Source organism: Opisthocomus hoazin, chromosome 2 (assembly GCF_030867145.1).
Source record: "Opisthocomus hoazin isolate bOpiHoa1 chromosome 2, bOpiHoa1.hap1, whole genome shotgun sequence".
NCBI lineage: Eukaryota > Metazoa > Chordata > Aves > Opisthocomiformes > Opisthocomidae > Opisthocomus > Opisthocomus hoazin.
In genome coordinates this window covers 31,667,996-31,694,632 of record NC_134415.1, presented here as the reverse complement: position 1 = coordinate 31,694,632, position 26,637 = coordinate 31,667,996, and the positions used below count along the sequence as shown (strand labels likewise).

General features: G+C 40.9%; 2 protein-coding genes and 1 long non-coding RNA gene across 7 annotated transcripts in view; 2 read left to right on the top strand and 1 right to left on the bottom strand.

Moving 5' to 3' along the window:
- SUSD4 (sushi domain containing 4) overlaps positions 1–18,000 on the top strand; it is a 73,726-nt gene extending 55,726 nt beyond the window's left edge. For all 4 annotated transcript variants that reach the window (XM_075413063.1, XM_075413060.1, XM_075413061.1 and 1 more), the window contains 4 exons: positions 13,684–13,875; positions 14,352–14,496; positions 16,271–16,653; positions 17,876–18,000. In XM_075413063.1, coding sequence (XP_075269178.1) covers positions 13,684–13,875; positions 14,352–14,496; positions 16,271–16,653; positions 17,876–17,904 — 749 coding nt within the window. In that variant the 3' untranslated portion in view covers positions 17,905–18,000. The remainder of the gene's footprint in view (positions 1–13,683; positions 13,876–14,351; positions 14,497–16,270; positions 16,654–17,875) is intronic.
- Positions 3,757–26,637, bottom strand: part of LOC142360479 (uncharacterized) — a 31,895-nt gene continuing 9,014 nt past the window's right edge. Inside the window, exons 2-3 of the long non-coding RNA XR_012763092.1 lie at positions 18,017–18,119; positions 3,757–4,111 (exon numbers count right to left, since the gene is read on the bottom strand). This is a non-coding gene — a long non-coding RNA (uncharacterized LOC142360479). The remainder of the gene's footprint in view (positions 4,112–18,016; positions 18,120–26,637) is intronic.
- TLR5 (toll like receptor 5) overlaps positions 18,119–26,637 on the top strand; it is a 34,425-nt gene continuing 25,906 nt past the window's right edge. For both annotated transcript variants that reach the window (XM_075413059.1, XM_075413056.1), the window contains exon 1: positions 18,119–20,869. The gene's annotated coding sequence lies outside the window, so the exon portion shown is untranslated. The remainder of the gene's footprint in view (positions 20,870–26,637) is intronic.

Sequence of the window (26,637 nt, the reverse complement as noted above, 5' to 3'; positions counted from 1 at the left end):
TACATTTTTGCTCTATTTCAAGCCTGTAAGGAAGTTATCTATATGTAGAATTTAGCTAAAAGCAATTACAGGAGTTCATATGTGATGCTGATGTCACTGAGCTAAATGCTGAGCATTCTGAAAGTGCAAAACTTTGCCAACAGCATCAACAAAGAGATACACTGCACAAAAATAATAAAATTATCCTTATTTTTAACTGCCAATTCAAGTTCCAAAATTCAAAAATGCCTTTGCAATTTTGGAATGACACAACAAGATGATATTTTTTTTAAATTTAGCACACCATAAAAGATTTATCCCAAATCAGTTCTATGTAAGCCATATTTGGAAGATTTGTTTGAAGATGTTTATAGCATGGAAAAAAACATTAAAAAATCATAAGGGCCCTGTTAGGCTTAATCCAAACAGTATAACTAGTTAGGAAGATAAGAACATTAAAATACAGAAACTCAAGTGTATGAAGCAGAAAAAGTTGTGTCTTACCCTCACTTAACACAGGCGAGCATTGCAGCTTCTATCAAAATACCCAAGAAAACTCATGTGCTCATTGTTTATTGCTTGTATTATAAAGCCATGGAGAGGCTCTTTTTTCTTCATAATTTAAAACATGAGGAAACAACTGTTGCCCTGAGAGTTCTACATTTTAAATAGTATGTCAAAAGTTACCATCCTCTGTCAACTACGATGATCTGTGATGCAGGGATCAGTGTGTGCCAGGCGCTGGGTCAAGACCATCTGGGAGGCCTCCTGAGTTTTCCTTTAGAACCAGTCTCCCTTTTAATCGCTTTCTTATTGCTCTCTTTAAATGTTAAAACTTGCCGTGGTGATTTCACGTTGGCGTCCCATCTGTGCATGTGTTGAGTGAACCACAGGAGACCGAAGTCTAGAGCGTAACACTTGCAAGAGTTGCTCTTCAGCTTTGGGGCTCTCTGTGCTTCTGTTGGGGAGGAAGAGAGAGGAGCAGCACTAAAAGGTCACCCTAACAACTCCCCTTGTGAACTCTGTTGTAGGGATGCTTCAGTTGGTATGCAGCAAACTTCAAAATTAGATCCAGACAGGGTAAATCAACCTGAGATGCCCTCGTTTGAAAGTGATTTATGCAAGGAGTTCCAGACTCCAGGAATCTTGTGACAATCCACTACTCTTAATTCGTGGACAAAACTCCCTCCCTGCATATTTTTTATTCCACACCTTGCATACCAATGTCAAGCTCATTTTTCAGCATTCCTTTTATGGATGAGGTATAATCTTGCCAAGCAGTATTTTTCACAAAGGAAATCTGCAAATAACAAATTAATTCCATTTATTTATTTCCACAGTCAATTCAAAATTTATTTTAATAACTTTTCCTGCTCAATATTTTAATATGGTAGTGATTAAAAGCAAACGTTTTTTAGGAAACTGTAGTAAACCATTTTAGAGCTTTTACTCTGCTGTAAGAAATCCTGATTACAGCTTTCTCATTTTGATATATGTTCTTCTTGAAGCCTTCACAGAAAGAATTTCTTAGATGTGTGTGTAATCACACAAAGGCTGTATGTCAATCTCATTAATTTTTCCCTCTTTGTTAGGCCAAGTAAATTCTGAATGAAGGGTTTCTAGCTCCATTTAAAGAAACAGTTAACACCAGGGACCACTCAGCTCCCATCCTACAGCGTGCTTTCTAATGCTCAGTCCAGTCTTATTCTCAGTCTTGGCAAGCACAGAGCTTCTACTAACTCTGGCAAGAGACTAATTTTTGCTGATAGGGAAGAAGATTTTTCTGATCATTAAAATCACTGTTGTTTTAGTCACAGCAGTGCATAAAAATTGTGGTACCTGGTACTGAAGTGCAGCCAACACTGCAGAGTTTATGCAGCGGCTTCTCAGAAACAGCTGTTGGCATCTGATCAGGGAAGTTGTTACAGCTCAGGCAAATAAGGATGCCTCTAGCTCAGATTGCCAGGTATTTACTGGTGAGAGATCCTCTTCTTAAATGCTTGTACTTTTGCCAAATTTTAAACATTTGGATTGATTTTTTGAGTGTCTGCCTCAAGCTGAATCGTTTGGGAAGCTTCAGCTGAAATGGTTCAGCTCTATCTGAGAATGACAATAGAGGAAATGGTGGTGTTTTACCAGTGCTAGAAAATTTTACAGTCATTTAGAGGATAAGATGAAGCATCTTAACGCTGAATTTTCTTCTCCTTTAAGTCCTCAATTTACATCTTTAACTTTCTGAATATCCTTTTTTTCTAGCGGAATTCTATAATTATGCAGAACATTTTCAAACTTTCTTTTGTACTGAAACTCGCTATACACTTCCAAGGATATATGAAAATCTAAGGAAAATGTTAACTTTTTTCATTTATATGATTTTTCAATTACCAATTTGGGGTTAATCGTCCATCTGTAGAAATTGGTATAAGTTAGCGACTGCCTTCTGTAAAATTAGATAGGCAAAAGTTGGGTGGAAAAACGCTTAAATTGAAGATTCCCACATGGCATATAAACATTAACTGTAAAATCAGATGGCTTCCAAAAACATTGGAGGAGAGCAAACACTTGAAAACATACCAGTATGGAACTCTATGAAATGAAATGTATAGAACTAGGAAGTGTTTATGCTAGGATACTTAAGGTGAACAAAGACATTACACAGAATTTGGAGAAATTAAAAAAAAAAAAAGCCTAGCCATTAGTACTTCGGGAATGTGATCTGCATATGATTACACACGTTGCCATCTGGACTCTACATTTTAGTCTTTCATGCCCTTTGGAAGACTTCCAAGAAAATGTAAGGAATAGTTCTTACAAAGAAGTGGGGGCAGGGAGCAGGCAAAGAGAGGAAAGGCTGGAAGACTTTTATTCTAGTGGTAATGCTAGAATATAAAGCAGTTGTGTGCATAGTGTAATTGGGAATTCCCAGCTTTGTATTGAAGAGTAAAAGGGAACACAGGTTGACTGAATTTGCAAACAACAGATATGATCCTATTATGTGGAATGTCTGGTTTCAGCATCATCCCAGCTGAACAGAAAAGCGGGTCCTGCAGGAAATCAGATATCCTGCAATATCAAAGCTTCATTCTGCATGATAGGATCAACAGATTCTCTAGCTGAGGTTAAGCTTGAAAGAATGTAAAATAGAATTTTCAAAATTTTGTAGGTAGATCGAAAATTAAAAGGAAACAAACATGAGGAATAGACTTCAAAGAGGAGATTTAATGAGCAGACGAGAGGAAAAACATAGAACAAAACTGAAGGCATTTCAGAACTCTGGTATATAAAACCACCTCATTGTGAGGAGAGGTGAAAAGATACAATGCTAAGCAACCATCAGTTACAGAAAGGTTCTTGAACATTATGGAAACTATGAAAGAAAGATAGGAGAAGGAAGGAGTTAAGAAAATTGCACAACAAAGACAGAAGATGTGTAAGGGAACCCAAAAAATCCTACCTGGAGCACCAGGATATTTCTGAAGAACAAAAGGGGGTTGGTCATATGAAAATTAAAACCAGAAAAGTATTCTACAAATAAAAAAATATTCTGGAAAGACAGGCAAGAATACAGGACGCAGCTTTAAAATTTTTCTTCTAATAATGTGAGGACAGACAGTCACAGAGAGGGTCTGATTATTCTGTTGTGGAAACTAGAAAGTAAAGAGCGTGAAAGAGCACTGAGGGAGGGTGATATTACAGGTGAAATGCCATAGCTGCTTAATATTTCAAAACAAAGTGGCTTAAACTTTCTAAGCAATTACACACAGGATACTTTGAGGGAAAGCTTAAAAAAAAAATCTTTATTCTTAAATAAGAATTTCTAATGCCATAAACAGTGATTGACACCAACCTATACATTGATAAACTATGTGCTTAAAATATTTTAAATTCTTGATGGAACATATAGCAATACACTGAGAAAAAAGATACAAGTCAGCCTTTAATCAGTTTATGTTGAGGAGCCAGAATAAAGTAAGCAATCCTAAGCCTGAGATATTGTACATTGGTGCGAATGGATTTCTCTCTGTGTTCCTTTGTTGACACTGAGAAGGCTTTAGATAAATTCCAGCATGACAGACTGATGCGTATCCTCAGGGAAGATAATGACGCAGCAGATCTCCAACAGAAGAAAATCCTGTAGCAGGAGCAGAGGGCAGCAATGCAAGCAAGTTGTGAAGCACTGTGCTATTAAGAAATTAAGAGAGGTAGATACCAGGATTCTGTTCTATGTTTACACTTACTCAGCTTGCAGGCAGGAGGGAGAATAAATTAAATATTGCTCAAGTACCAAAGAGGTCATCCAAGTTAACTGCGTTAATGTTAACATAAGACGCATTTATAGCCTTGTTTTTTAATAGCTCTGACTGAAATGGCATTTCAGAATAAGTTCACTGCCTACAGCAATACTTCTTGCAATTCAGGAATGACAACCAATAGTAAATGCTCAAATAGCAGCAGCCAACAATATTTGTAAACACCTTTACTTAGGCAACACCTTTACACCGGTGACACCTTTGGCCTGATGAAAGGCCAAAGGATGAAATAGGCTGAGTGTTTCACCCTGGGGGTGATTCAGTCATAGAAAGCAAGTGTGATGAAGTTTAAAATGACAGTTTTCTTTAAAAAAAGTCATTCAATAATTCTACTTGTTTCTGCGCTGTAGACAGTTAATTCGTTTACCACTCAGCAGCGCAGAAGTGACAATCATCTGGACACTCTGTATGAGTGCGGAAGTTGAACACTTTAGGAACTACTCATAGTGACTTGGAATATCAGGATTTCTGTGCTTTGCAGAACACTGAAATTCATCCTTACACCTCTACCCACAGCTGAAGAAGGTTGGAAAAGAACTAAATTCAGGAAGAGCAGTGACATGAAATACTAGGCCAACAAATCATGTTCTTCTGTGGACATGCTGCTTGATAAGCACCCACTCTCTTAACTCCAGCAGGTGGATTGCACAGTGAAACAGAAGGAAAGCCAGACCACATTTCGAGACAGTGTGATACACAAAAGTGGGCTTTTCACAGCTCTTGTTATGAGGAATGAGAAGTTTAGAGAACAGTTTCCAAGTTGAAGACATTGTTTGAAGAAGATAAATACCACTATATTTCTAAGTGACTACTCCTTTTTTGCATTGCAGAAATCTTCTTTGATCTTGGCTATGCTTGAAATAGACGCCTTCTCCACTGTTCATAGTTTTTCAAGAAAGCAACAGAAAAACAACTTGTAATCTGTTTCTTTTATGTCTTCTGTTTCCACTTGATGCACAGGACTGTCACAGTAAATCATTGTTTTACACCTGCTTTGTCACCTGTGTACCTTTCAGAAACTCCTTAGCATTTCCAGAATCAGCCAGACATCCCAACTGTTTTATGTAGCCATAATTTCTGACCTGAAGTTCCACGTTAGCTGCCAGATGCATGTAGTGTTTTATCCATGGTGCTTTAAATATGCTGAATATTGGGTGTGGGAAAGCAGACAAAATTTCCCCTTGAGGGCTGTGTTATAATATTAATTTTTAACTGTATCTGGCAGGAAAGGAACAGCATGCTACACTGTCTGTCTTGAAATCAAATATCTCTGGGCTTTATGAACATGTTCATTAAATTTGCCTATTCAGTACAATCACAGAATATCCTCCACAAACGGAGGGAACTGTAGCTACAGACTCTGCACTGGGAAGTCTACTCGCTGTGTAGGTTTGTTCACTTCCAGAGATAAAAAACAATATTTAAAGGCTGGCAATTTCACCAATCAGTGTAGGCAGGCACCTGATAACTAAACATAAATAACAGAAAGTGATACTCTTCCGTGCCTTCTTAGTCTTGTAAGCTGGTTTGTGGTATCACAGTGCTCAGATCACCTGCTGGTAGCACTCCATTGGGAAAAGGACCTTGTGCTTTTCCTTCTCCCAGGTGGTATAGCTTGATTTCCTTAGCCTTCAGCTAAGCCCCAGAATACAGATAGTCTATTCCAGAACTCCTTCTCTCCATCAATCCTTCATGACTGGTGTAGGTGACACCACACATGTTCAAGGGATTCTTGCTTATAAACAAAGAGGAAAAATCTATTAAAGAAAGAGGGATTCAAATAACATAAGAACACTGCAATGTCCAGCTCACAGTGAGCACTGGCTTCTTCAGACATCCCTGTCAGGTGCTTTTACCTGTCTGGTTTTCTTAGCCAGTTTCCCAACATCTCGCTCTCCCTCCTCCACATCCATTCTACTTCTAAGCTCTTTGACCTTTTCCATGTGGTTATCCTGTGACAGCTGTCAAATACCTAAGCCTTGACTTATTTTGAAGCTCTATGATTCCTTCCTGTTTGGTGTCTATGCAGTCCCCAGCATCTGCTTCTCAAAGTTCTAAAAAGACTGTTACTGATGATGAAGTCAACCACTCGTGAGAAAAGGAAGAAACAAAACTAGAAGCAAGTGATGAAGAAAGCTGACACAATCTGCTGTAAATGAGACCACGGTGCTCTAAGCACTCTCATGTGAATAAGGAGTGCAAATATTTCCTTAAAGATAATTACGGGCCTCTTGCTAAAAGAACTCCTAGCTCTCCATTGCTGCAAATTTGTCGTCAATTTTTTTGTAGTTTAAATGAAAATTGCACTTTTTTACTTACAATTTATAGGAGAAAGATCACTCGGGTTGTGTTTCATCCCGTATCAGTTGTGAAATGCATTTGAAACTGAAGACTTTGGTATTAAGATCAATGTTTCACAGGTTGCTGTGCTGGGAATGGCAGGATTGTTGAGGATGAGTGTGAATTTGTGGTGATGCTCCTGCAGGAGCTCAGCTGACTGGAACTGCAAAACGGGCTCCGTAATTTGTAACTCCAGGAACAAGGAAGCTCTGTGTCTGATAAATGATTGTAAATCCCCTTCTGTTTTCATTTAGAAATTAGCTAATGTTAAACTATTATTAAAATAGGTTTGAAACTAGTTTTATACTGTTTCATTTAGGCTCATACAGCTGGTGTCAGTGACAGCAATTTTCAGCAAGATGGTTTTTGTCAAAGCTGGACCGGAGAAGCAGCTTTTCATTAGAAACTTAATTATTCAATTCATCTCACGTTTCATAGAAGGTGAAAAGTGCTTGTCACTGTGTGTACATTGAAAGGCTTACCTTGCTACTGTAGCTGGCACAGAATTACCCGGGGGTGACTGTCTAGGAGTAGAGCAAGCAGCTTGGAGCCATGAGACCTGGGGTACGTACCTAGCTGCTTGAACATTGACTTGCTGAATGGTGGAGAAGAAGTTGCTTAACTGTTAAGTGTCTTTTCAGAAAAAAACACATGAAGGTTGAGTAATTGGGAAAGGTAAAGACTGAAAAGAATTTGGAAACTATTGGCTAAGAATACAATATTTTAAATAATATTTGCTGTAGGCTTTCAAGAAATAAATTTGCTGGCAACTTCAGAGTTCAAAATAAGCATCTTGTATCTTCGTTACTTTAAGTCATGTCTACTGTCAGGCGTAATAGGAGTTACTTTATATATTAGTGCTCACTTAGTTTTTTCCACTAAACTTTCTATTCTGGTATTACTATTGGTGCTATTGTTTTGCTGTGGGAATGAGTAATCAGAAAAGTTTGTCAAAGCATGACTTCACTTTCAAATCACAAATTCAACAGCCTCAAAGTTTTTCTCGCTTGTACCAGTACAGCTATAATATGCACTACGTCTCCTTTCACAATGCTGGCACCATTTGTTATAGGAATGTATCGTTAGGATATTGTTAAGCTGATGTTCACGATAAATGAAAAGTTACTCTGGTAGTGATCCCTGTTCTGCTTACATTTACGAAGAGTGTCATTAGAAGTAAATTCTCATTAAGCAGCTATTCCAGACTGAGATGTTTCGACAGGGCTTATTTTAAAGCAACTGGGTTTGCTACTCCCATTTACAAACCTCATAATTTCTCCTTCAAGCTCTAAACTGGATACAAGTGATTGAGTCCAATGGTTTTTCTTCCATCCTACTTACAATACTGGACAATTTAATGGGAATTTTTATTTTGCAATTTTAGAATGAAATTTTTTTTGCTTTTTTTACATTACTATAAATTCAAATCTAAGTATAGAATAGAAAAATCCTTTTTTTAATATTTAAAGTGCAGAAGTAATTTCCTTTGCCTCCTTTTCTTCCTGTTGGCCATCCACTCTCACCCCCCCCATGCATTTCCCTATTTGATATTGCACTAGAAATACCAATTTTTTGTCTACCCATTTTTGTCTTGAGATCTTTTTGGCTAACAAATAAATTGGTAAATTCTCTGAACAGTATAGTGACTTTAGAGTTTAAAAATCCAGAACTAGCAGCTACTTTTTTTTTAAACACCACTGATTTATTTTCTTTTTTTTTTTTGGTTGTTTTTTACAAACTCATAACTATTAAGAAACATCTTCCTTTGTGAAAGATGCTAATACTGGTGTTCCATCAACTGAATATAAGATATAAGCATTACATCCCCCTCCATGTGTATGTGTATTAGGTGTACGTGAAAGGATGCGGAGCTTGAAATTAGGGCTCTCTACTGTGCAGTGCAAACATGATTCAGAGTAATACCTGTGGAAATGGCCAGGTCTGTCAGGTGAACTGGACAGGAATTGTTGAGGTATATGCGAGAAAGGCTTCCTGGTTGAGTATTTATTTTATTCTTTTATTCTGAAGAGTGGTGACACTGAAGTAACCAAGAACCAAGTTTTATTAGCACAGTGTTTGTAAAGAAGCAGGAAAAGGAACAAACATAATCTTCATCTTCTATGTTCCTGTATTAAATTAATTTTCAGATACCCATGCTTTTCATACCCAAACATGTGTTTGTACGTAGGCAGTATATAGAAAACGATGTTTACTGGGGCCCCAGAAGCCAGCCGGTAAAGCCTGGTGGGGACCAGGCCACCTAGATGGAGTCAGACTTGCTGGGACATATAGTGCTGTGGTCTCATGGAGTAAGTCATGGCTCGAATTAAACATTCGTTTGAATGCAGTAGCCAGATGACAGGTGTCCAGATTTCTGGTGTTAATTAGTGTCCTGATATGTACAGGAATGACAAGTCAGGGTCAGGAGAAGCTCTTGTTCTCTTCCAGTTTGTGCACAAACCAGATAGTGTGTCCACATCCCTGATTACTATGTAGTGAGAAACACCAGCGTTTTCTGCGCGCATTGGAACTGGCAGGTTTTTATCTGTGTCTTTCTCACAATGAAGTTTCATCTTAATCTTTTCCCACTCTTTACATCATGAGCAGGCATTCACAGCATGTGTGGAAGAAGCGTTTGTTTTTGATTAGGTGCAAATGTCACTAACCCTGTCCATCCTTGTGTCAAACAGAAAATGGCTGGCCTTACACTGGGTTTTTCTGCTAACCCAGCTGACCAAGCAACTAATGGCCTACATGAAAGACAGATTAGTAGCTAGAGAAAAAACATACTATGCAAAAAATCAAAGGCGGAAAATAAGCTTCTTGCTATTCCTATCCCTTTTCTATAAGTAAGTGCCCTGTATTTCAAGACATTTTTGCTTTTATTTTTTTTGGCTCACGTACAACAGCTGGGGAAAGCCTGAATAATTTACCGCCCGCCTACTTTGACCAAAGACTAAACCAACTAGCCATTGAACTGATTGACTAAAAAGATGGTTCTGAGCACTGTAAATATCTGTAACTCCACTGTTATCTCTCTACCTTTTAAAAAGTGATGTGACATTTTTATTCTGTGCCATCAATGTTAATTGAAAATATGCTAATGCCAAAAAATCTTCCCTTCCTCCTACAGTTCCAGTGTCAACAGTGCAGAATTACCACAGCATCCTTTGGGTAGAGTTTAAAAAGCTTCTTGACCGTAATGGGTAGGAAAAAATCATGGAGTGAACCCCATTTATTCCTTCATTGTCTGGGCAGTAAGCGCCCTCAGCCTGTGTCACCCTCGCTGTGACCCTGGTCCAAGGGATGTAGCTGTTGCACAGTGGAGGGGGCACGCTATGGAGCCGACCTGCCTGTGCCTCTGCTCCAAGCCAGCATGTGACAGCGTTTGTAACACAAGGCTCGACTCCCCTCTTTTTAAGCTCTTCCTGAGAGCACTAATCTGTCATAAAAATCAGAGCAGAAAGCCCATAGCTAATCTCAGAGGAGAGCCCTCAGCTCCAGCAGCTCCTAAGAGCAGGCGGGGAAGTCCGTCAAATCAAATTAGGAATTCCTCCCTTCAACTTCCTTGAGTAATAGGCGTCCTGAGCATCCCAGAAGGGATTTCTCTGCCATATAAACACACTTGTTCTTTCTTTTTGATGAACGATTCAGCTTTTCAGCTGAGAATGCTGAGCTGTAAAGTTCCTGTAAGTCCCCTTACAGTCTGTGGCCAATTGCTCTACAAAGACAGTTTTGGAGACCCAGGATCATGTGCTACAGAACCACCAGCAGACACTGCCTGAAGTATGTGCATCCTTCTGACAAGCTCCAAAGTTAAGGACAGACGCATGTGGTTTTTTAATGTTGGTCATTAGAAGGTCCTACTGGATTATTCATGCTGGATGTTGTAATTAGCACATTAAAGTCTCAAAAGCCTTATGAGGTGAAGATGCTCAGAGCTATTGGTAGTAAAGATTTGGTGTCATATTTAAGAACAGCACCTAGGGCTTTTTTTAAGCTGTGAGAACTTCCTGAAGTAGAGTTACACTTGACCTGTAATTTCCAAATACAATTAGGGTTGATCACTAGGAATGCTAGAATTTTAACTTTTCTAGAAAACTTCAGTGGGCTTAGGGTTGCCATCTGAGTTTTCCTCCATATTTGATCTGGCACATTCCTTTAATCTGTATAACCAGTATCGTACACTGGTATCCAGCATAAATAAGGGATCTGACCCTATAAGACAACTAGCTCTGCACTAAAAGTCTTCTGTCTCTGGGAGCCAAGAGTGTTCAGCCACCCTCCAGACTTCCATAATCTTGCTTTTCTGTCATCAAAACTAAGGCTACTTCATGGCTGTCCTTCCACTGATTTTAAAGGATCTTGGGCCAGGAAGCTCATGGGAATAGAGCGAGTTGAGAAAGGGTCTGGGTGTACGATTACCTGCCCAGAGCTCAAAGAGAGTTCATTTCTGGTTGTTTGTGATGTATCTCATTTGTCCTCATTTGGAAAAAGAGGCTCTGAACTTAAGTGTTACTGACTGTACATGGGGGCCAGTTTGCCCACGCAAATGTTGAGCAATCCTGAAAGTTGATGAACATCAACACCTTTTCTCAGGAGGTGGTGAGGGATACCCCAAGTGAATGAGAACCCCTGACTCTGGCAGTCCAGTTGACATAAGAATGAAGCACTGTTTCAATTGACCTAAATGCCCTGATTTTCAGACCCGCTTCATTGCATCTGCTGGTTGTAAGAGTGTTTAATGCAAGAGCTGTTGGCAGGTACGACAGCTTAAAACTTGACTCTACTTCATGACTAATGCTCAGCAGTGCATTAAAGAAATGTTTGCAGAAGTTTCCAGGCAGCACCAATACATGAGCATTCCCTTTGAAACATGGAGGATGTCAGTGGCAGGGGTGGCACTGTTTTCTAGCACTGGGGACATATCCTACACAAAGAGTGATGCTCTTGTTTCAGGTTGTATAAAGTACATCTCTATTTGTAAGCAGACAGATGGTTCCATATCTGGGTTGTCCCTACAGTGTATTGTTTTTAATCTGCATGGAAATGTGTCATTCCTGAGCTGATCCACATTGCTGGGACACGAACTCTGAGGCTTTTTTTACTCAGCAGGCTGCTTTGGCTCCTAATGACAGTAAGAGGTTAAGGATGAGGCAGCAGGTACATTGCTGAAGAGGAAAACTTGTTTCTCTGAGTGTTACTCTTTGTCATAAGGTGTGCTCTACTTGCTGGTTGCTAGAAAGGGACTGGACATCTACACACCTCTTGCAGCCTGCGGTAGCTTGCAAAACTCAGTTGCAAAGAGGCTTAAATGGCTGTCGTCCTTTGTTCTCATGCTCTAAGCGTAGGTAATAAAAATATACCAGGTTTCCTTACGGCAGGCCAGAATCATTTCTTTCACTGATGATTTTCTTTCTAATAGAAGCATTGTACCTGATATAGACAAAAAGTGCTTTCCTACTATTTAAGTCTGACACCTTTGCCCTAGTCTTAAAAAAATTGTTTTCAATCTTGACTTGCCTTCCCAGTAAAGCATTCCTCTTTCTTACGGGCCCAGAGACTTTGAAAGTATGCAGAGTATTAAGGATTAGAATTTTTATATGAATTACTTGCTCTGATTTCAAGTTATTATTAAGCCTTGCCAGTGAAAATGCAAACAAAACCATGTCTCCAGGGGATGAGGAACAGACATTGCTGCACATTGTAATCAGCCTCTCTTGAAGATTCATTTATATCTTGTGTATTTTTTTATGAAATGCATTATTCATGTAACAAGATTCACAGAGAGAAGCAGTTGAATTGTAATTTCTGGGAAGATTCTTCTTCCAAGAGATGGCATTTTCATTATTTAAATCAATGCAGTATGGTCTTGCCTGCATGAGGGAGGCATGAAGTGAAGGGAACAGCCTGTAGATGGGGCACTGAGCCAGTTAGTTGCAGCCTCTGAAGGGAAATAAACCAGGTCATCGAGCGATTTAAGCCCTTTTTGGGTCAGTATGTAGCCTTTTGAGACATCATTACACTTTGTAGGGGTTTTTTTCCTCTGCGTTAGAATCACTTAAGAAAATAGTAATCAACTAACACTTACTCAGTGGAAAAGTTTCCTCTTGTACAAAAATACTGCTTGCGAGCTGATTTGCCTGCCACTCATCCCTAGAGAGTGCTCACTAGGTTCTCCATTGAGTTCATCTGCCCAGCCATGTGAGAGGACGTTTCTTTTAGTTTCAGGACCTACAGTAAAAGTTCCCCATGTTTTTATTGCAATTCTCTCTTATTTACCTTACCCTATGTAAACCACTGTACTTAATTAACACAGGCTCAGCTTGTGTTATATTAAGAACTCACTCCACCAGCGGTCCCACTGAGATCAGATGGGCTGTTCAGAGATAATAAAACACAAATAACACTGGTAGAGTTCAAGCTCAACTTAATATTATTACAGTGGTACAGACTGTAAGTGCTTTACCAACTGTCACCATTGGCAACGTTGTGTGCTGTACACCTCTTGCAGCACAGCTGATGGCAAACTTATATTTAAAAGTGAATATTTAGGAATTTAATTAGTGCATATAACCATTTAATTATGTTAGTGAAACAATAAATAGGATGTTACAGCTGAATTTGAGATGCTTCATAAGGAGAGAGATTCTTCTTATTGTGACTGTCCCCCTCCATACCCATATAGCCATTTTATAGGTATAGATGTCCCCTTTTGTCTTCCTCTTGCCCTCCCCTTCCCCCAGAGGATGGGAAGCTTCCAAGATCCCATCTCTCAGGCCTTTAAACAAGCAGATGACAGCAGAGCTCCCTGGTGTCGGTAAGAGCCGAAAGCAATGTCCCGCAGGAGGTGTGTGCATCCATCCGCCAGTGTGGGTGGGTGGCTGGCCTCCCGGCAGCAGTGCTCGGGTACCACAGAGACAAACCCAAAACTGCAGGGAGCCTGAAAGGGAGCCTGAAGCCTGCCCTGTGCATTTTGACACACTAAAGCTACCCAGCAGTGGGTTGCCGGCATTAATGTTTTTCTGCTTTTCTCTTTGTTCATCTGCCCAAGTTTGTCCACTACCTCCAATGGTGAGTCATGGAGACTACATCTGCCACCCACGGCCTTGCGAGCGTTACAACCATGGGACGGTGGTGGAGTTTTACTGTGATCCTGGGTACACCCTCACCAATGACTACAAGTACATCACCTGCCAGTACGGAGAGTGGTTCCCCTCCTACCAAGTATACTGTGTCAAAACAGGTAAGGGAGCAGCAATGGCATTACTCCTATCCTCTTATAGTCCCTCTTTTTTAGAGGAAATTTGTTGGTCTGTAGAGCCTGGTGAACATCTGTTTCATGGTTAAGTGATGAACATTGATTTTAAGATGCTATTAAATATAGTACATTTCCAAGATCTTCAGTGATACTAAACCATTTCAATCATTAGCTATTCAGATGTACTTTTTAACATCTTCTGGATATTTTTTTGTATATATAAGCTAAGGTCATGATTGCATGTACAAATAAAAGTCAAGGAGAAAAAGCAAGGTCCAGCCTCTGTGGCAGCTTCATGTTAAGGCTGCTTTTTGTCTATGGCATTGGGTTCATGTGTGTTTTTACAACATACTTATAAAAGATGTCTTGTCCTAACTGGCACTTCTGAGTATTGTAAGTATTAATACAAAATAACAGTGGTGATAATCAAGCAGAACTCTTGTATTGACTTTTTGTTACAGAACAAACCTGGCCAAATACACAGGAGACCCTCCTCACTACGTGGAAAATAGTGGCGTTTACTGCTACCAGCGTTTTATTGGTACTGCTACTGGTTATTTTAGCCAGGATGTTCCAGACCAAATTTAAGACACACTTCCTTCCAAGGTTTGTACTGTTTTCTTTTCTTTTGAAAACTGAGGGCCTTTATTCAGTTTTCACATTCAGCACCCCTTGCTGAGGACACAGAGCGGCTCATGAGCCTCGCAGATACCTCCTTCTTCTGCTCTGAGCAGAAACCTCTGAACCGCTGGTGTGGAAAGGCACCCCCACAAACCCGCAGCAGTCCTTTCTGCAACTAAGATACAAGGCCAGGTTTTCCAGATTCGCTTTGGGAGTAATTACAGCTCTGCTACTGAGAATTGCTGCTTCTGCATGTAAAAATAGCTGACAATATTTTTAAATACCCATTTTCTGATGCTGAGGGAATTAGTTTTTTAACTACTGTAGACTTAGTAATGTAAGTTTTAAGAAATAATTTCTTTTTTCTCTATGGACAAATTTATATTAAAAGTTTGCTTTCCCCTCCTGAGCATTATTTTCATCATGATTCATAAACATCTCCTACCTCTTCCTTTATTTCCATAAAATACCATGCAGCTATGAGCATTTGTCATTGATTTTCACAGCACTCTTCATGAGACAGGTAGGTCGGTATTATTATTATTATCATTATCACCTTACAACTGGAAAAAAAAGGCAGGCATGCTGCGTTTTAGGCAAAGCTAGTACTGTATTGGGGCTTAGATTTGTTTATAGTTTTCAGCCTGCTCAGTTTGCTATGGACCTTGGCTGTGTGACTTCTCCTCTCCTGCACTTGTTTTTTCTTGTTCTTTATACCACGTGCAGAAAGGAGAGGTGAAAAAGCTGTATGTCAGTAAATATGTCCCCATGCCAATGTAGCAAAAAGGACTGAGAGATCTTAATGTTAAATAAATGTGTGTACATAAAAGTCTACAGGTTATATAAGTAATGTGTAAATATATATATATGTGCTTATATACATTATATGGGGAGTAGTATACATATACATATACATATACACATACACATACGTATACATATACATATACACATACACATACGTATACATATACATATACATATACACATACACATACATATACATATACAACTAGGAAGATCTTTGGGGTAATGGGATGTACTATGGACAGCTTTATAGCCCGTACTTGTCTAACTTATTAAAATGGTTTTCTGTCCTTTTCAGACATTTTCATGTCCCAAGTGTACCTGCGACCAATTCCCTCCCGCTAGGACTATACTGTGGTTTAATTGGCTACTAAACAGATACTTTAGGGTTTAGCAGACCTTCCCAATTAATACAAATGTTTTGCTTAAGAAAGAAACCAGCTTAGTACTGGTTAAGGAAGCCTTCATCCTTTGAAATTAAGACCTGAAGGAGGCCACAGATCTGGCCACCAAAGCCCTGTCATGTAGCAGTAGTCATCTCAGTGCCTGTGTACATGGGCTGTAAACACTTTTGTGCTCTAGCACACATCTTCCCAGGGGTTCAGATGCTTTTGACTGGTGAACTACATCTGTGATCTTCTATCCACAATATCTACTGTCCACAGCACAGCAAATGGTGCTCCTTATCTCTTCCAAGCACCCGTTTTCCTTCCCTTCTTGAAATTGTTCTGTGTGTTAGTGGTTTCATTTTTCTGATTGTAACAGATTCCACCTGTCAACCTGAACAGAGTTTTGTAAACCCATGAAGCAAACATTTCTGTGAATGTTAATGACCCTGTATCTTCATTTTGCATAACTAGAAAGTGCTGTGTTTACTTAAGTTCAGCGATTGCTCTGAGGTTCTTCTGACATGCTCCAGCTCTCTGTGATAACTCATGTATGTTTGCCATAGAGGCAACCAGGAGGGCTCCATGGGTGACCCTGACTTCGTGGTGGTGGATGGCGTTCCTGTCATGCTGCCTTCCTACGATGAAGCTGTAAGCAGCGGCTTGACTGCTCTGGCACCTGGATACTCAGCTACCGCAGACCAGGGGCATATTTTGCAGACAGAAGATCAGAATCCTCCCGCTTACCCCGGCCCCAGGATTACAGACACGCTGCCTAGTGAATTTGAGACCTGTGACAGTAGGTTGGTCTCCTCTGAACTGCTCCAAAATTTGTACCCATCCCTGGCATGCCAAGCGGCAGCGCTTCCCTGCTCAGATCGAACTGACGTATCCCGTAGCACTGCTGGGGAGGCTGTGTCCACGAGTCCACAGATCGATATTGCAGATGGTGAGTTTTGCACAGGTGCAATAGGTGAGTCTGTAAACACGAGCCACCATTGGTTTGCACTGTCAGAGCAGCAACAAACCCAGATGACTTGCTCGTACTTTCTCTATGTTTTTGTCCACATCTTAATTTGGACATTTTTTAAACCATACTACTTCGTAGTCACAGAGCTTCATGTCTGTGATGTGTCCTTGCTAGCTGTGGTGGAAGGGATTTGAATCCCAGGCCAGAAGCTTCCTGTCCAGACCCCGTAACAGCAGTCTCATCAGCAGGGATGTCAGCAAGTGCCTTTGTACAGCAGCGAAGCCAGCCATCATCTTGCCTGTGTTGGTCTGTTCATCTGCTCCTCAGCTCCTATGCTCACAACTCCCTCACATGCCATGGCTTTCACAGCAGAGAACAGGATTTTCTCTTTAAAATGGAAAGCCAATCATGTTTTCATACTCAGCCAAAATTTGCAGCCTTTATTAACAAACTCATTGTGTCTGTGCATACCGCAAACCATTCAGTCTGAGGCATGTACACATTAAGCTGTGGACATGGGAGTCACAGCATAAGGGGAACATACCTACAGGACCACATATGAGAAGGGAGATTGCCATATATTATTGTCTACATCTAAATCAAACACAGGCATGCACTGATAACATTTCATTGAGTTCCAGTGGAGCTGTATGGTGTGCTGCTCAGCATGTTAAGGAAATTAGATACCTTCCCTTGGAGACACTTAGAAGGAGTGGCTCTGATCCTGCTCTCCAGAGTCACTGAGAGCCAGTAGGCAAACAGCTGAATCCCAGTGTCCTAAATTCAGCGTGGGTGAAGGTCTGGGTAGAGGAAGTCTTCCTGCTTCATAGGGTTGGGGCTAACTTGTAACGGTATCACAAGGGGAAGACAGTGAGGAGGAGGAGGGAGAAATTATGACAATGCCAGTAAAAGTCCCTGCCTACTCTGAATGCTGCGTCAGTGATTAATGTAGTAGAAGGGACGTTTGCATTTAGGTTTTTGTGGGCCTAACTTGTTTTAGCAAATCTGGGTAGTTTTAGTAGGTTAATTTTCTTAGAGGTGTTAAAGTGTAAGTGGGTCTAGAATTGGCGATACCGTATGTCTTGTTCAGGTTTTTGCAATGTCCGTTTCTATTTTTGTAGAGTTGCTAATGCTAACACTCTGTGAAAGTGTAAAGGGAAGTTACAATCAGCAGTCAATGCTATTTCTGTTTTTCCCCTAGAGATTCCTTTGATGGCAGAAGACCCTTAGCCTGCACAGAGATGTGTCTTCGTCGCATTGCACTGTTGGGTGACATGAATCATGAGGATTTAGAGATAGAAAAGACTATCTGCAGACTTGGGGAGGGTATTTTCCTACTTACCAATCTTCCACGCGATAATGTCACCAGATTGGGTGTACATCTTAATCCACAGCGGGGATAACAGCATCAGCATTTGGAACAGCAGCAGTTTTATGAATGAATCCTGGGGATTTGATGAGAGCAGATGTAGAAAAAGAACTGTGGCTTTTTAGAAATGAAATGTATATCTGCATCGCAGAAAGTCATATAGTTCTGTAAGAAATGCTATTGGATTTTGATACTAACTGCCTCACAAAAGCATGTCAAAGTGTGTAAATTTGCTTATAAAGACTGCTTTAAATGATCTATGGACCTCTAGTTTATGAAGAATCCTTACAAGTTCCTCTTTGGCTTTCCTGTGATAACCAGGAAGCTTTTGATTTAGTTGTTGGTGATTTTGTTTCAGACCATGTCTGCAGAAAATATAACAGAAACGATGGGATTCATATATACTTTGATGTATGATAGCAAATATATATAAATATATATATATATATATTTAAAAGCTCTTAAAGAGAAAGAAAAGGAAAGACTCTCAGGTCACCTAATGATCTGGAGATTTTTTTAAAGGTAAGGCAGAATTTATATCATATACAATATTCAAGGTAAAGTATTGATATTTGTATTTATGCAAGACTTCCGTGACTACATTGCATTTGATAAATCCTGCTATAATATGAGAGATCTAGAAAATGTTACAATTAAGAAATATGTGCCTAAGAAATGTTGAACTGCCCTGCTTCAACCTTTCTCAAGCTCTTACAAATATATAGATACTAGAGTAATCTACAGTCATAGCCCAGAGCACTGCCTTGTCCCTGTACATTGTGGTAGTATTCTGAGCCATTATTGTAGAATACTTTTTAAAAAAATAATAAAGTTCCATTTCAGTTCTTTTGACTTATCCAGCTGTGTGTAGTTGGCCTTTTTTTCCCTCCCTCACTTCTTTCACTAGCTCCCACCTGAAGGCTGAGATGGCAGCAGAATGCCTGCTCTGTGGCATTTTCAGCTTCATGTTCTTTATCCAGCTACAAATGGAGCGAGTGGTCTTGGTTACGCAGAGCACATGAAATGGGTGCAGCAGTGGCACAGCTTCTGTAGATGCTACACAGCTTCTGCAGAGGCTTTTCTCTCCTCTGCATGTTACGCCAGAGCATTGTGCTAAAGCCTGTGTGAATGATTCACCTTTGTGGTGTTACAGGCTAGTCGTCATTTGTCAGGAAAATTCCTGGCTGTTTCATATGGTTATTGAAAACCAAGTGGATTTTCTCATCTTATTTTTGGGATTGAGCAAATGAAACATATGTTAAACTGGCAGTGTCTGAAGGAAGAATTCACCGCATGTTAGTAATAGAGCTTGCCATCATGTGGGCTAATCCAAACCAAAGGAAAAAATGAGACTGAGTTCTGATTTTATGTACAAAGTAAACCAGTAACACCTCTATTGCCCTAAACAGAGGATTGCTACAAGTTGCTCTGTTATTTTTTTCAAGATTGTTTCATTATTTATTTGAACTGTGGTAGCATCCAGTGGCCCCAACTCATGAGTCAGGCTAGTAGAATGAGAGATGTGCTGCAGTCATTCAAGAAAGTGTTTATTAGCATCCTGTCAGCAACTGTATGTGACAGCAAGAAGCAAATGGAGACAAAAAAAATGTGTAATGGAGTGGTAATCCTTACAATAATCTCAATTATTCTACAGTATCATTGATAAGAACGTAGTGATTGGTATTGAAAGATAAGACATACACATTATCCTCCATTCTTTCTTACATAGGACGGTTGGACTTGATGATCTTAGAGGTCTTTTCCAACCTTAATGATTCTATAATTCTGTAAGATTTGCATTTTTTTTCTGCTGAAATTGTCTCAATTGCAATGGTATCTTCAGGTTTATCCCAGAGCCCTATCTGTCAGGTATTGGTGCTGTCTTTGCTACCCCTTCCTTTTTAGGTCATGTGCTTTCCAGAGGTGTTTGCACTAGCAACTGAAGTTCAGGATTGTCACCCCAGCAAAAAAGACGAGTGCTGTAACACCAGCCTTGAACTGGAGCATGTCTCAAGCCTACAGTCAGTTAAGTGATTTTTGTTTCATAATGTCATTGAAAAGTATTGAACTTACTTTAGACGCACTATAAAATATTATTAAATCTGTCTTTGCTGGTCTTTTAACAGCTTGTGAAATTTCATTCCTTATTAAACTTCTGGACTTTCATTTATTAATTTCTATTATGAAAGCTTCTGATTAATATTTGGAGCTCTACGGTTTTAAGATTTACACTGCTGTATGTATTGTATTGTGGTTATTTTAAGGGAGCCAGTCAGGGTAACGAAAAAATGTAAATTTATGCTTATTAGACCATTTTTATTTTAAAAAGTGCAGAACTGGAAATACACTAGAAAAAGTTGATGTATTAATATTGCTTGATAGTCCTTTGATAGCACAGTACTAAATATAACTTGCAAAGGTAAAAGAGAGTTTTTTAGCATTTTTTGCTTATGATACATAAGACTTCCTGAAAGGGTGTTTTGGGGGGATTACTTGTGTTGAGTTTGGGATTTTTGGATGCTTGAAGATTTGGGGGGAAAGAAAGGACTGTTCCTGCTGCTTTTTTTTCTTTCCCCACATATGGCTTGAATTCTCATGAGAAGTCTGCCTACCCCCGGATCCGCACCCGTGCCCTGACCCACAAGCTGATGCCCTGGGCTGAGGTGCCCCCCCGCCTGCCCAGCTCCCTGGCCACCTTGCCAGCCTGGAGAACCCCACAGCTCCGTGGCCAAAGACCTCAGGTCAACCTCGAGCACTCCCGGAGCCCCAGCAGCCAAACCTTCAGGAGCGCAGATGCTCTTAGGGTCCCGAGAGACTGGAGAGCTGGTAAGATCATGGCAGTATGTTTGCCGTAGAAATGAAACCAGATGGGAGGATGAGCGCATCTTATGCAGATCATAAGCTGTTTTCGCTTGAGCTAACTGGATGTGAATAAAAACAAACCCAGGAAAGCCCTTGTTGGTGAGGGGAGAAGCAGCATTTTAGTGAAGACGGACAAGCTGTGTGCTTTTGGCAGAGGGAGCAAAGGGTACGTGCTGAGAACTCCAGGAAAGAAAAACAAGAACTGGCTTCACCCTGCCAATATTCCTAAAAATGAAAAAGGAGGAGGAGAGATGAGCAATGTGTCAGCCTTCAACACTGATTTATGAATGAGGGCTTGACCTGCAGAGTGCTGGGAGAAGGGTGTGGATCCAAGGTCTCACAGCAGCTCTGCAGGGTGTGAATCACAACCTGAGCATGAGTCAACAGGACCTGGCTGTTGTGAAAATGTTAAATGTCAATATGAGGATGTTTATACAGGACTGTAACTTCTAAAATGCATGAAACAATCCTTCAGCTCCACTCAGCACTAGTATAGCCTCAGCTAGAGCAGTGTGCCAAATGTTGAGGACATTTTGTCCTCTTCTAGGGTGTTGTGGTTTAATCCCAGCTGGCAACTAAGCACCATATAGCCACTTGCTCACTCCCATCCCTGGTGGGATGGGGGAGAGAATCAAAAGAGTTACAGTGAGAAAACTCATGGGTTGAGATAAAGAGAGTTTAATAGGTAAAGCAAAAGCCACGCACGTAAGCAAAGCAAAGCAAGGAATTCATTCACTACTTCCCACGGGCGGGCAGGTGTTCAGCCACCTCCAGGAAAGCAGGGCTCCATCACGCATAACGGTTACTTGGGGAGACAAATGCCATCACTCCGAACATCCCCCCCTTCCTTCTTCTTACCCCAGCTTTATTGCTGAGCACAGCATTGTTCAGTGTGGGATATCCCTTTGGTCAGTTGGGGTCAGCTGTCCCCACGCGTCCGCTCACAGCTTGTGTAACCTCAGTCTGCTCACTGGTGGGGTGGGGTGAGAAGCAGGAAAGGCCTTGACTCTGTGCAAGCACTGCTCAGCAATAACTAAAAAATCCCTGTATTATCAACACTGTTTTCAGCACAAATCAAAAACATAGCCTCATACTAGCTACTATGAAGAAAACTAAATCTACCCCAGCCAAAACCAGCACAAAGAGAAATGTGAAGTAGCTGGAGAGAAGCCAAGCAGAGAGAATCAAGAATTATTAGAAGTTTGGAAGAGCCTGTCCTCACAGGTCACATTAGAGAGCATGTTGTATTCAGTGTGAACAACAGAAGACCAAAGGGGACACAGAAATCTGGTTTTCTGCAAGAAGCATATTTTGCAAAGAAGAAGGAATTTATCCATATAAGTAGGACAAGAATAATAGGCTTAATTGCAGCTTAAGAGAATTAGGTTAGCTATTAGGAAAAACCTTCTAGCCACAGTGATGGTTACAAGCAAGGAGAGATGATCTGAGGAAGCTGTCAAAAACCTCTGAGAGCTTTTTAAAGACTTAAATAAATAGCGGACAGGAAAACACTGGGCCGGGATGCACTATGTGAGCTCTGGGGCCCCCTCCCATTCTTTTTCTGTGTGATTCCCAGCTTATGAGAACTACACTTGGCTGATGCACGATTTTCCCTATATAGACTAATTGCAAACTAATGGTACTGGGCAAACTGGTCAGCAGTCGTCAAAATCACAGCCAGAAATACTCTCTAGTCCACCAACAGCTTTTCATGTAGCGTGGGCTGAACTCCAGTAAAATCCTGTGAATTAAACCCTGTTGCATTAGAGTGACATTGATTTCACAATTTTGTTCTGTGACAAATCCAAATTTGGGATTTTCTGGTCTTTATGTCTATCTTCAGCAGTTAAATGAATGCAGCCCATCTACTACTCCCTGTGCACTAGGTGAAATAAATCCTCTCTCAGCAATTATCTGGAGACACCTACTGAGTTCAAGGAAAAACAGCAGCTCAGGCACTGGAGCGCAGAGACCATTGTCATGGTTATGCAAAACTTGCTTCCCATGCCCCAGAAGCTGTTTGTTCCTCTCTGTGCTGTGCTGCAGACGGTAGCACAGCTTACCGTATCAGCTGTCAGAGGAAGAGTAGCACAGATGAGAGAAGCACATCTCAAGCTCCTGTTCTTCGTCTCCAGTGGATTCCCAGGAAGGACTCGGGAGCAGGAAGAACTAGAAAGCAAGTAAACATCTGCCCCAAACCCAGGAGGATCTCACATTGTCAAGGGCACATCCAGCCCCTTTGACACAGTTCCCAAAGTAATTGCACTACTGCAGGGGGGAGGTAGGCTTTGCTTTGCCTATTGCTCTCCCAGGCCAGAGTGTGTAGCCAGAATGGACAGACAAATCCTTCTCCCCCAGAATAATGTATATAACTTTCTTCATACCTTCTAGATTTCTCTTGTCACCACCATTATATAGTAGCATACAGCCCATTCTTCCAGCTCTGCCTTTTCCAGGACAGTAAGATACGTTATTTAACAATAACAGAAAGGGTGTTATCTTGAGATTAAATTATTTGCTGTCCAGGCATCAGAGTAGATTTTTAATAATTCACATAGACCCGATACAGAAATTGGATGGATAAGGCTGACTGGGATTCTTGAGGCAGCTTTCCTCAGCAAGGCAAAGGGACTGTCCTGCAGGGCACAGGGAGCTGCTACGTGGGGACGTTTTGTAACCCAGGAAAACTGGATTCACCTGATAAAATATATCAAACAGAAACTTGGAGAAGGAAGAAAAGCCACTTAAATTTTAATAAAAGTCCAGGAGCTACATGGATAAGTTCCCCATGTTCTCCAGTAAGGACAGAGGAAGCTGTTTTCTTAATGCAACTGGTTCAAAAGAAAGGCAAGAGGCAGGGAGGGAAGACAAACTTCCTAGTTAGGGGATCCAGCACCTCTTTTCCATCACCTCTGCATTTCAGTGGTCAAACTGGTTCTGCTTGGAATAAGGGCCTTAGTTTTGGTTTGGATCCACTTCTTCCATTTTACTCTGTTTGCTTTCCATTTCCCCTCTGCTCATCCTTCTACTCTCTTTCTCCTTCTTTTTTTTGTAACTAATACTGTTGTTCCAGTTTCATCCTGCCATCTCAGGCATGCTGGGAAGTGAAACAAGTTGCTTAATTGCAGTGCAGTACCCAGCAGGACATGGCCTCCCTTTCGTAAGAGGCTGCTCTTACTTGTCTTCCTCATTTACATTCTCAGCAGAGAGGACAAGAAGGGACATGCAGCTCCTCACTCTGCTGACAAATGGTCCGTGGAAATGGTTAGAGAGGGACACTGAGGGGAGCCCACATTGCTACATGCATGACATATCTATCTGCCTTGGTCCCAGGCCCATCAGCTCATGATCTTTCACTGGCCCTGAAATCACAGGTGCACATGAATGCTTCAATACAAACACAGCAGCCAAGATTTTTAAGAAGTAGCTAATATTTTAGGGTGTTTCAAGGTAAGACATTTTAAAGACACCCTCCTTTCTGAAACTGGCATGCTCACAGCTTCAGAAAATGGGCCCTGATACGGTCCAGTTAGGGAGCACAGGGTGCACAGCAGGTCGCTTCATCTGTCCGCTTGCTGGTGCTCCAGTATGAATTTCCTGTCCCCAAGATAACTGCTCGAACTAAACAGTTGCCAGTTGCTGAGCTGTCAGGTTCACATCTCTTTTTTTTTTTAACCTAATTACACTAGATTTATTTTTAATGCTCCTTATTACCATCCGCTTCTGACTTCCATCCATCTACTGCTGAGTACATGCTGCTCTTGCCAACGTAAGTGTCTCTCAGCAGCTATCTCAGCCTCCTGGAACCGTACCACCCTGTGGGAGATGGCACTTGCCACCGTTGCCCCTTCTATTAATTCCATGGCAGCACACACTGTTCGTCTGCCTTGTTCGGTGCTCTTGTGTTAATAACTGTGCAACCGGTTCTTATTTCTTTCATAACCATTACCATAGCTGTCTGTCGTTGATAATTCAGGGTTAATTACTCACTAAAAAGTTTAGCAGAACAATTTAGATTCGCTTAGCCTGTTCATTGATGAAGGCTATAAATGTCTGCAGTCTGTCACTGATACAGACGTTACTGGAGTTTGGTATAATTGGCTTTTACTGAAGTGCTGAAGCAAAAATCAGGGTTAGTCCAACTGGTGAAGTCAGCTGTCTGCTTGTACACCCACTGCTTGGTTTTCCATTGGATTCTGGGCAACCACTTGAGAAGAGAATTGCCACAGTAACTTGCCAGGTTCTTACGCAGCCATTCACACTGCTGCAGTGTGCAGCATAGGTACAGCTTCAGAAGTGCTGAAGCCTGGCATGAAAAAGGACATCATGGCAGCTGTAAAGAGTCCAGCATTTCAATTGGGCTTACAGTGCTGGGCTGATCTGCCACAAATACATCTTGCTGGAGATAGACATACCTACGACAAGATCAGATGATAATGTTCTTTCTGTTTCATGGAAAAAGTGGGGGGAAAATTGCCGAGAAGCAGCATCATTAAAGGTAACGATGCCTCTCCAGTCAGTTTTATCTGGTCTGGCAGTTTCCTCTTCCCTGAGATTTTGAATCTAGGAGCTGTTACAGACAGAAGGCTCTGGATATATGCACTGCTCTCAGTTTCTAGTGAAATGGATGGGAACTGGGACCTCTTTCAGCAACAAACTTTTTCTGACTGTGCAGTCGGCAGTCCCGATCTCCTGATTCCGAGAAGCAGAAGAAAGGCCAAGTGCTTCCATCCAAGGCAAGGTGGGGTTTAACATTACACTCCTTCAGAGCAAAACGGGACGCTGGAAACTCCACCCAGCTCTCTGATTTTACCTGCATTACACTATTTGCAGCAGACTGAGGCTGGCTGGGTGCATTGTGGTACTCTGCATTTATTTAAGCCTTCACAACACAGGGCAGTGCAACGGGTCATCAATAGCCTTTGGCTCCTCTAGGCACTGACAAGCGAGTGAAAGCAAGACAGTTCCCTCTTAGACACTTTTTAAATCCTGCACGGTGCTGTCTTCATCTTTGGATGCCTAAGTGTCCTAAATAGGCCTAAATATCTTCATATTAAATTATGAGTGAGAAACTGATGAATTGTTCCCTGACCTTCAGCTTCTTCATTGAGACTGTGTCACCAAACCATATTTTATGTCACTAGGAGACAGCAGATGTAAATCAGTATCTGCCTGCTCTAGAATATCTAACAAGGCAGGAAATTACTTCCATCCGTTAACGCAGTCAGATTTTCTTGAGAGGATTTTCTGCCTTCCAAATTCAGTTTTAAAATACAATTTCATCCTCACAGGTCTGCCTGTTGATTTTCAGCACAAGGGGCATTGCTTCAGTTTGTTTCCAGCACTGGCAAGAACAACAACCTGCCACTCTTTCATCTTCTAAAAGCTTCTTTTTCACTACGTAGTTTAAAAACTATACATAATTTAGAAAAAAACCCCAACACCCAAGATAAATTTAGATTTTGGATTTCTTCAGAAGGAAAGGTAGTGGGTATCCTTTCTCAATTTCAGAAATTAAATGATAATTTAATTATCTCAAGAGAAGACTGAATCCCATGCACTTTACTTCCAAGGCTGAACGTGCAGTAAGTAGAAAGGAGACTTTTTTTCCCAAATAATCAGCAAGAAATTACAGTGGGCCTTGGGTCTCTGAGAGCACCCGTCTTTGCAGCACATAACATCTGCATATCCTGTAGCCACATCTGTGGATGACACAAGAACTGGGAGGCCAA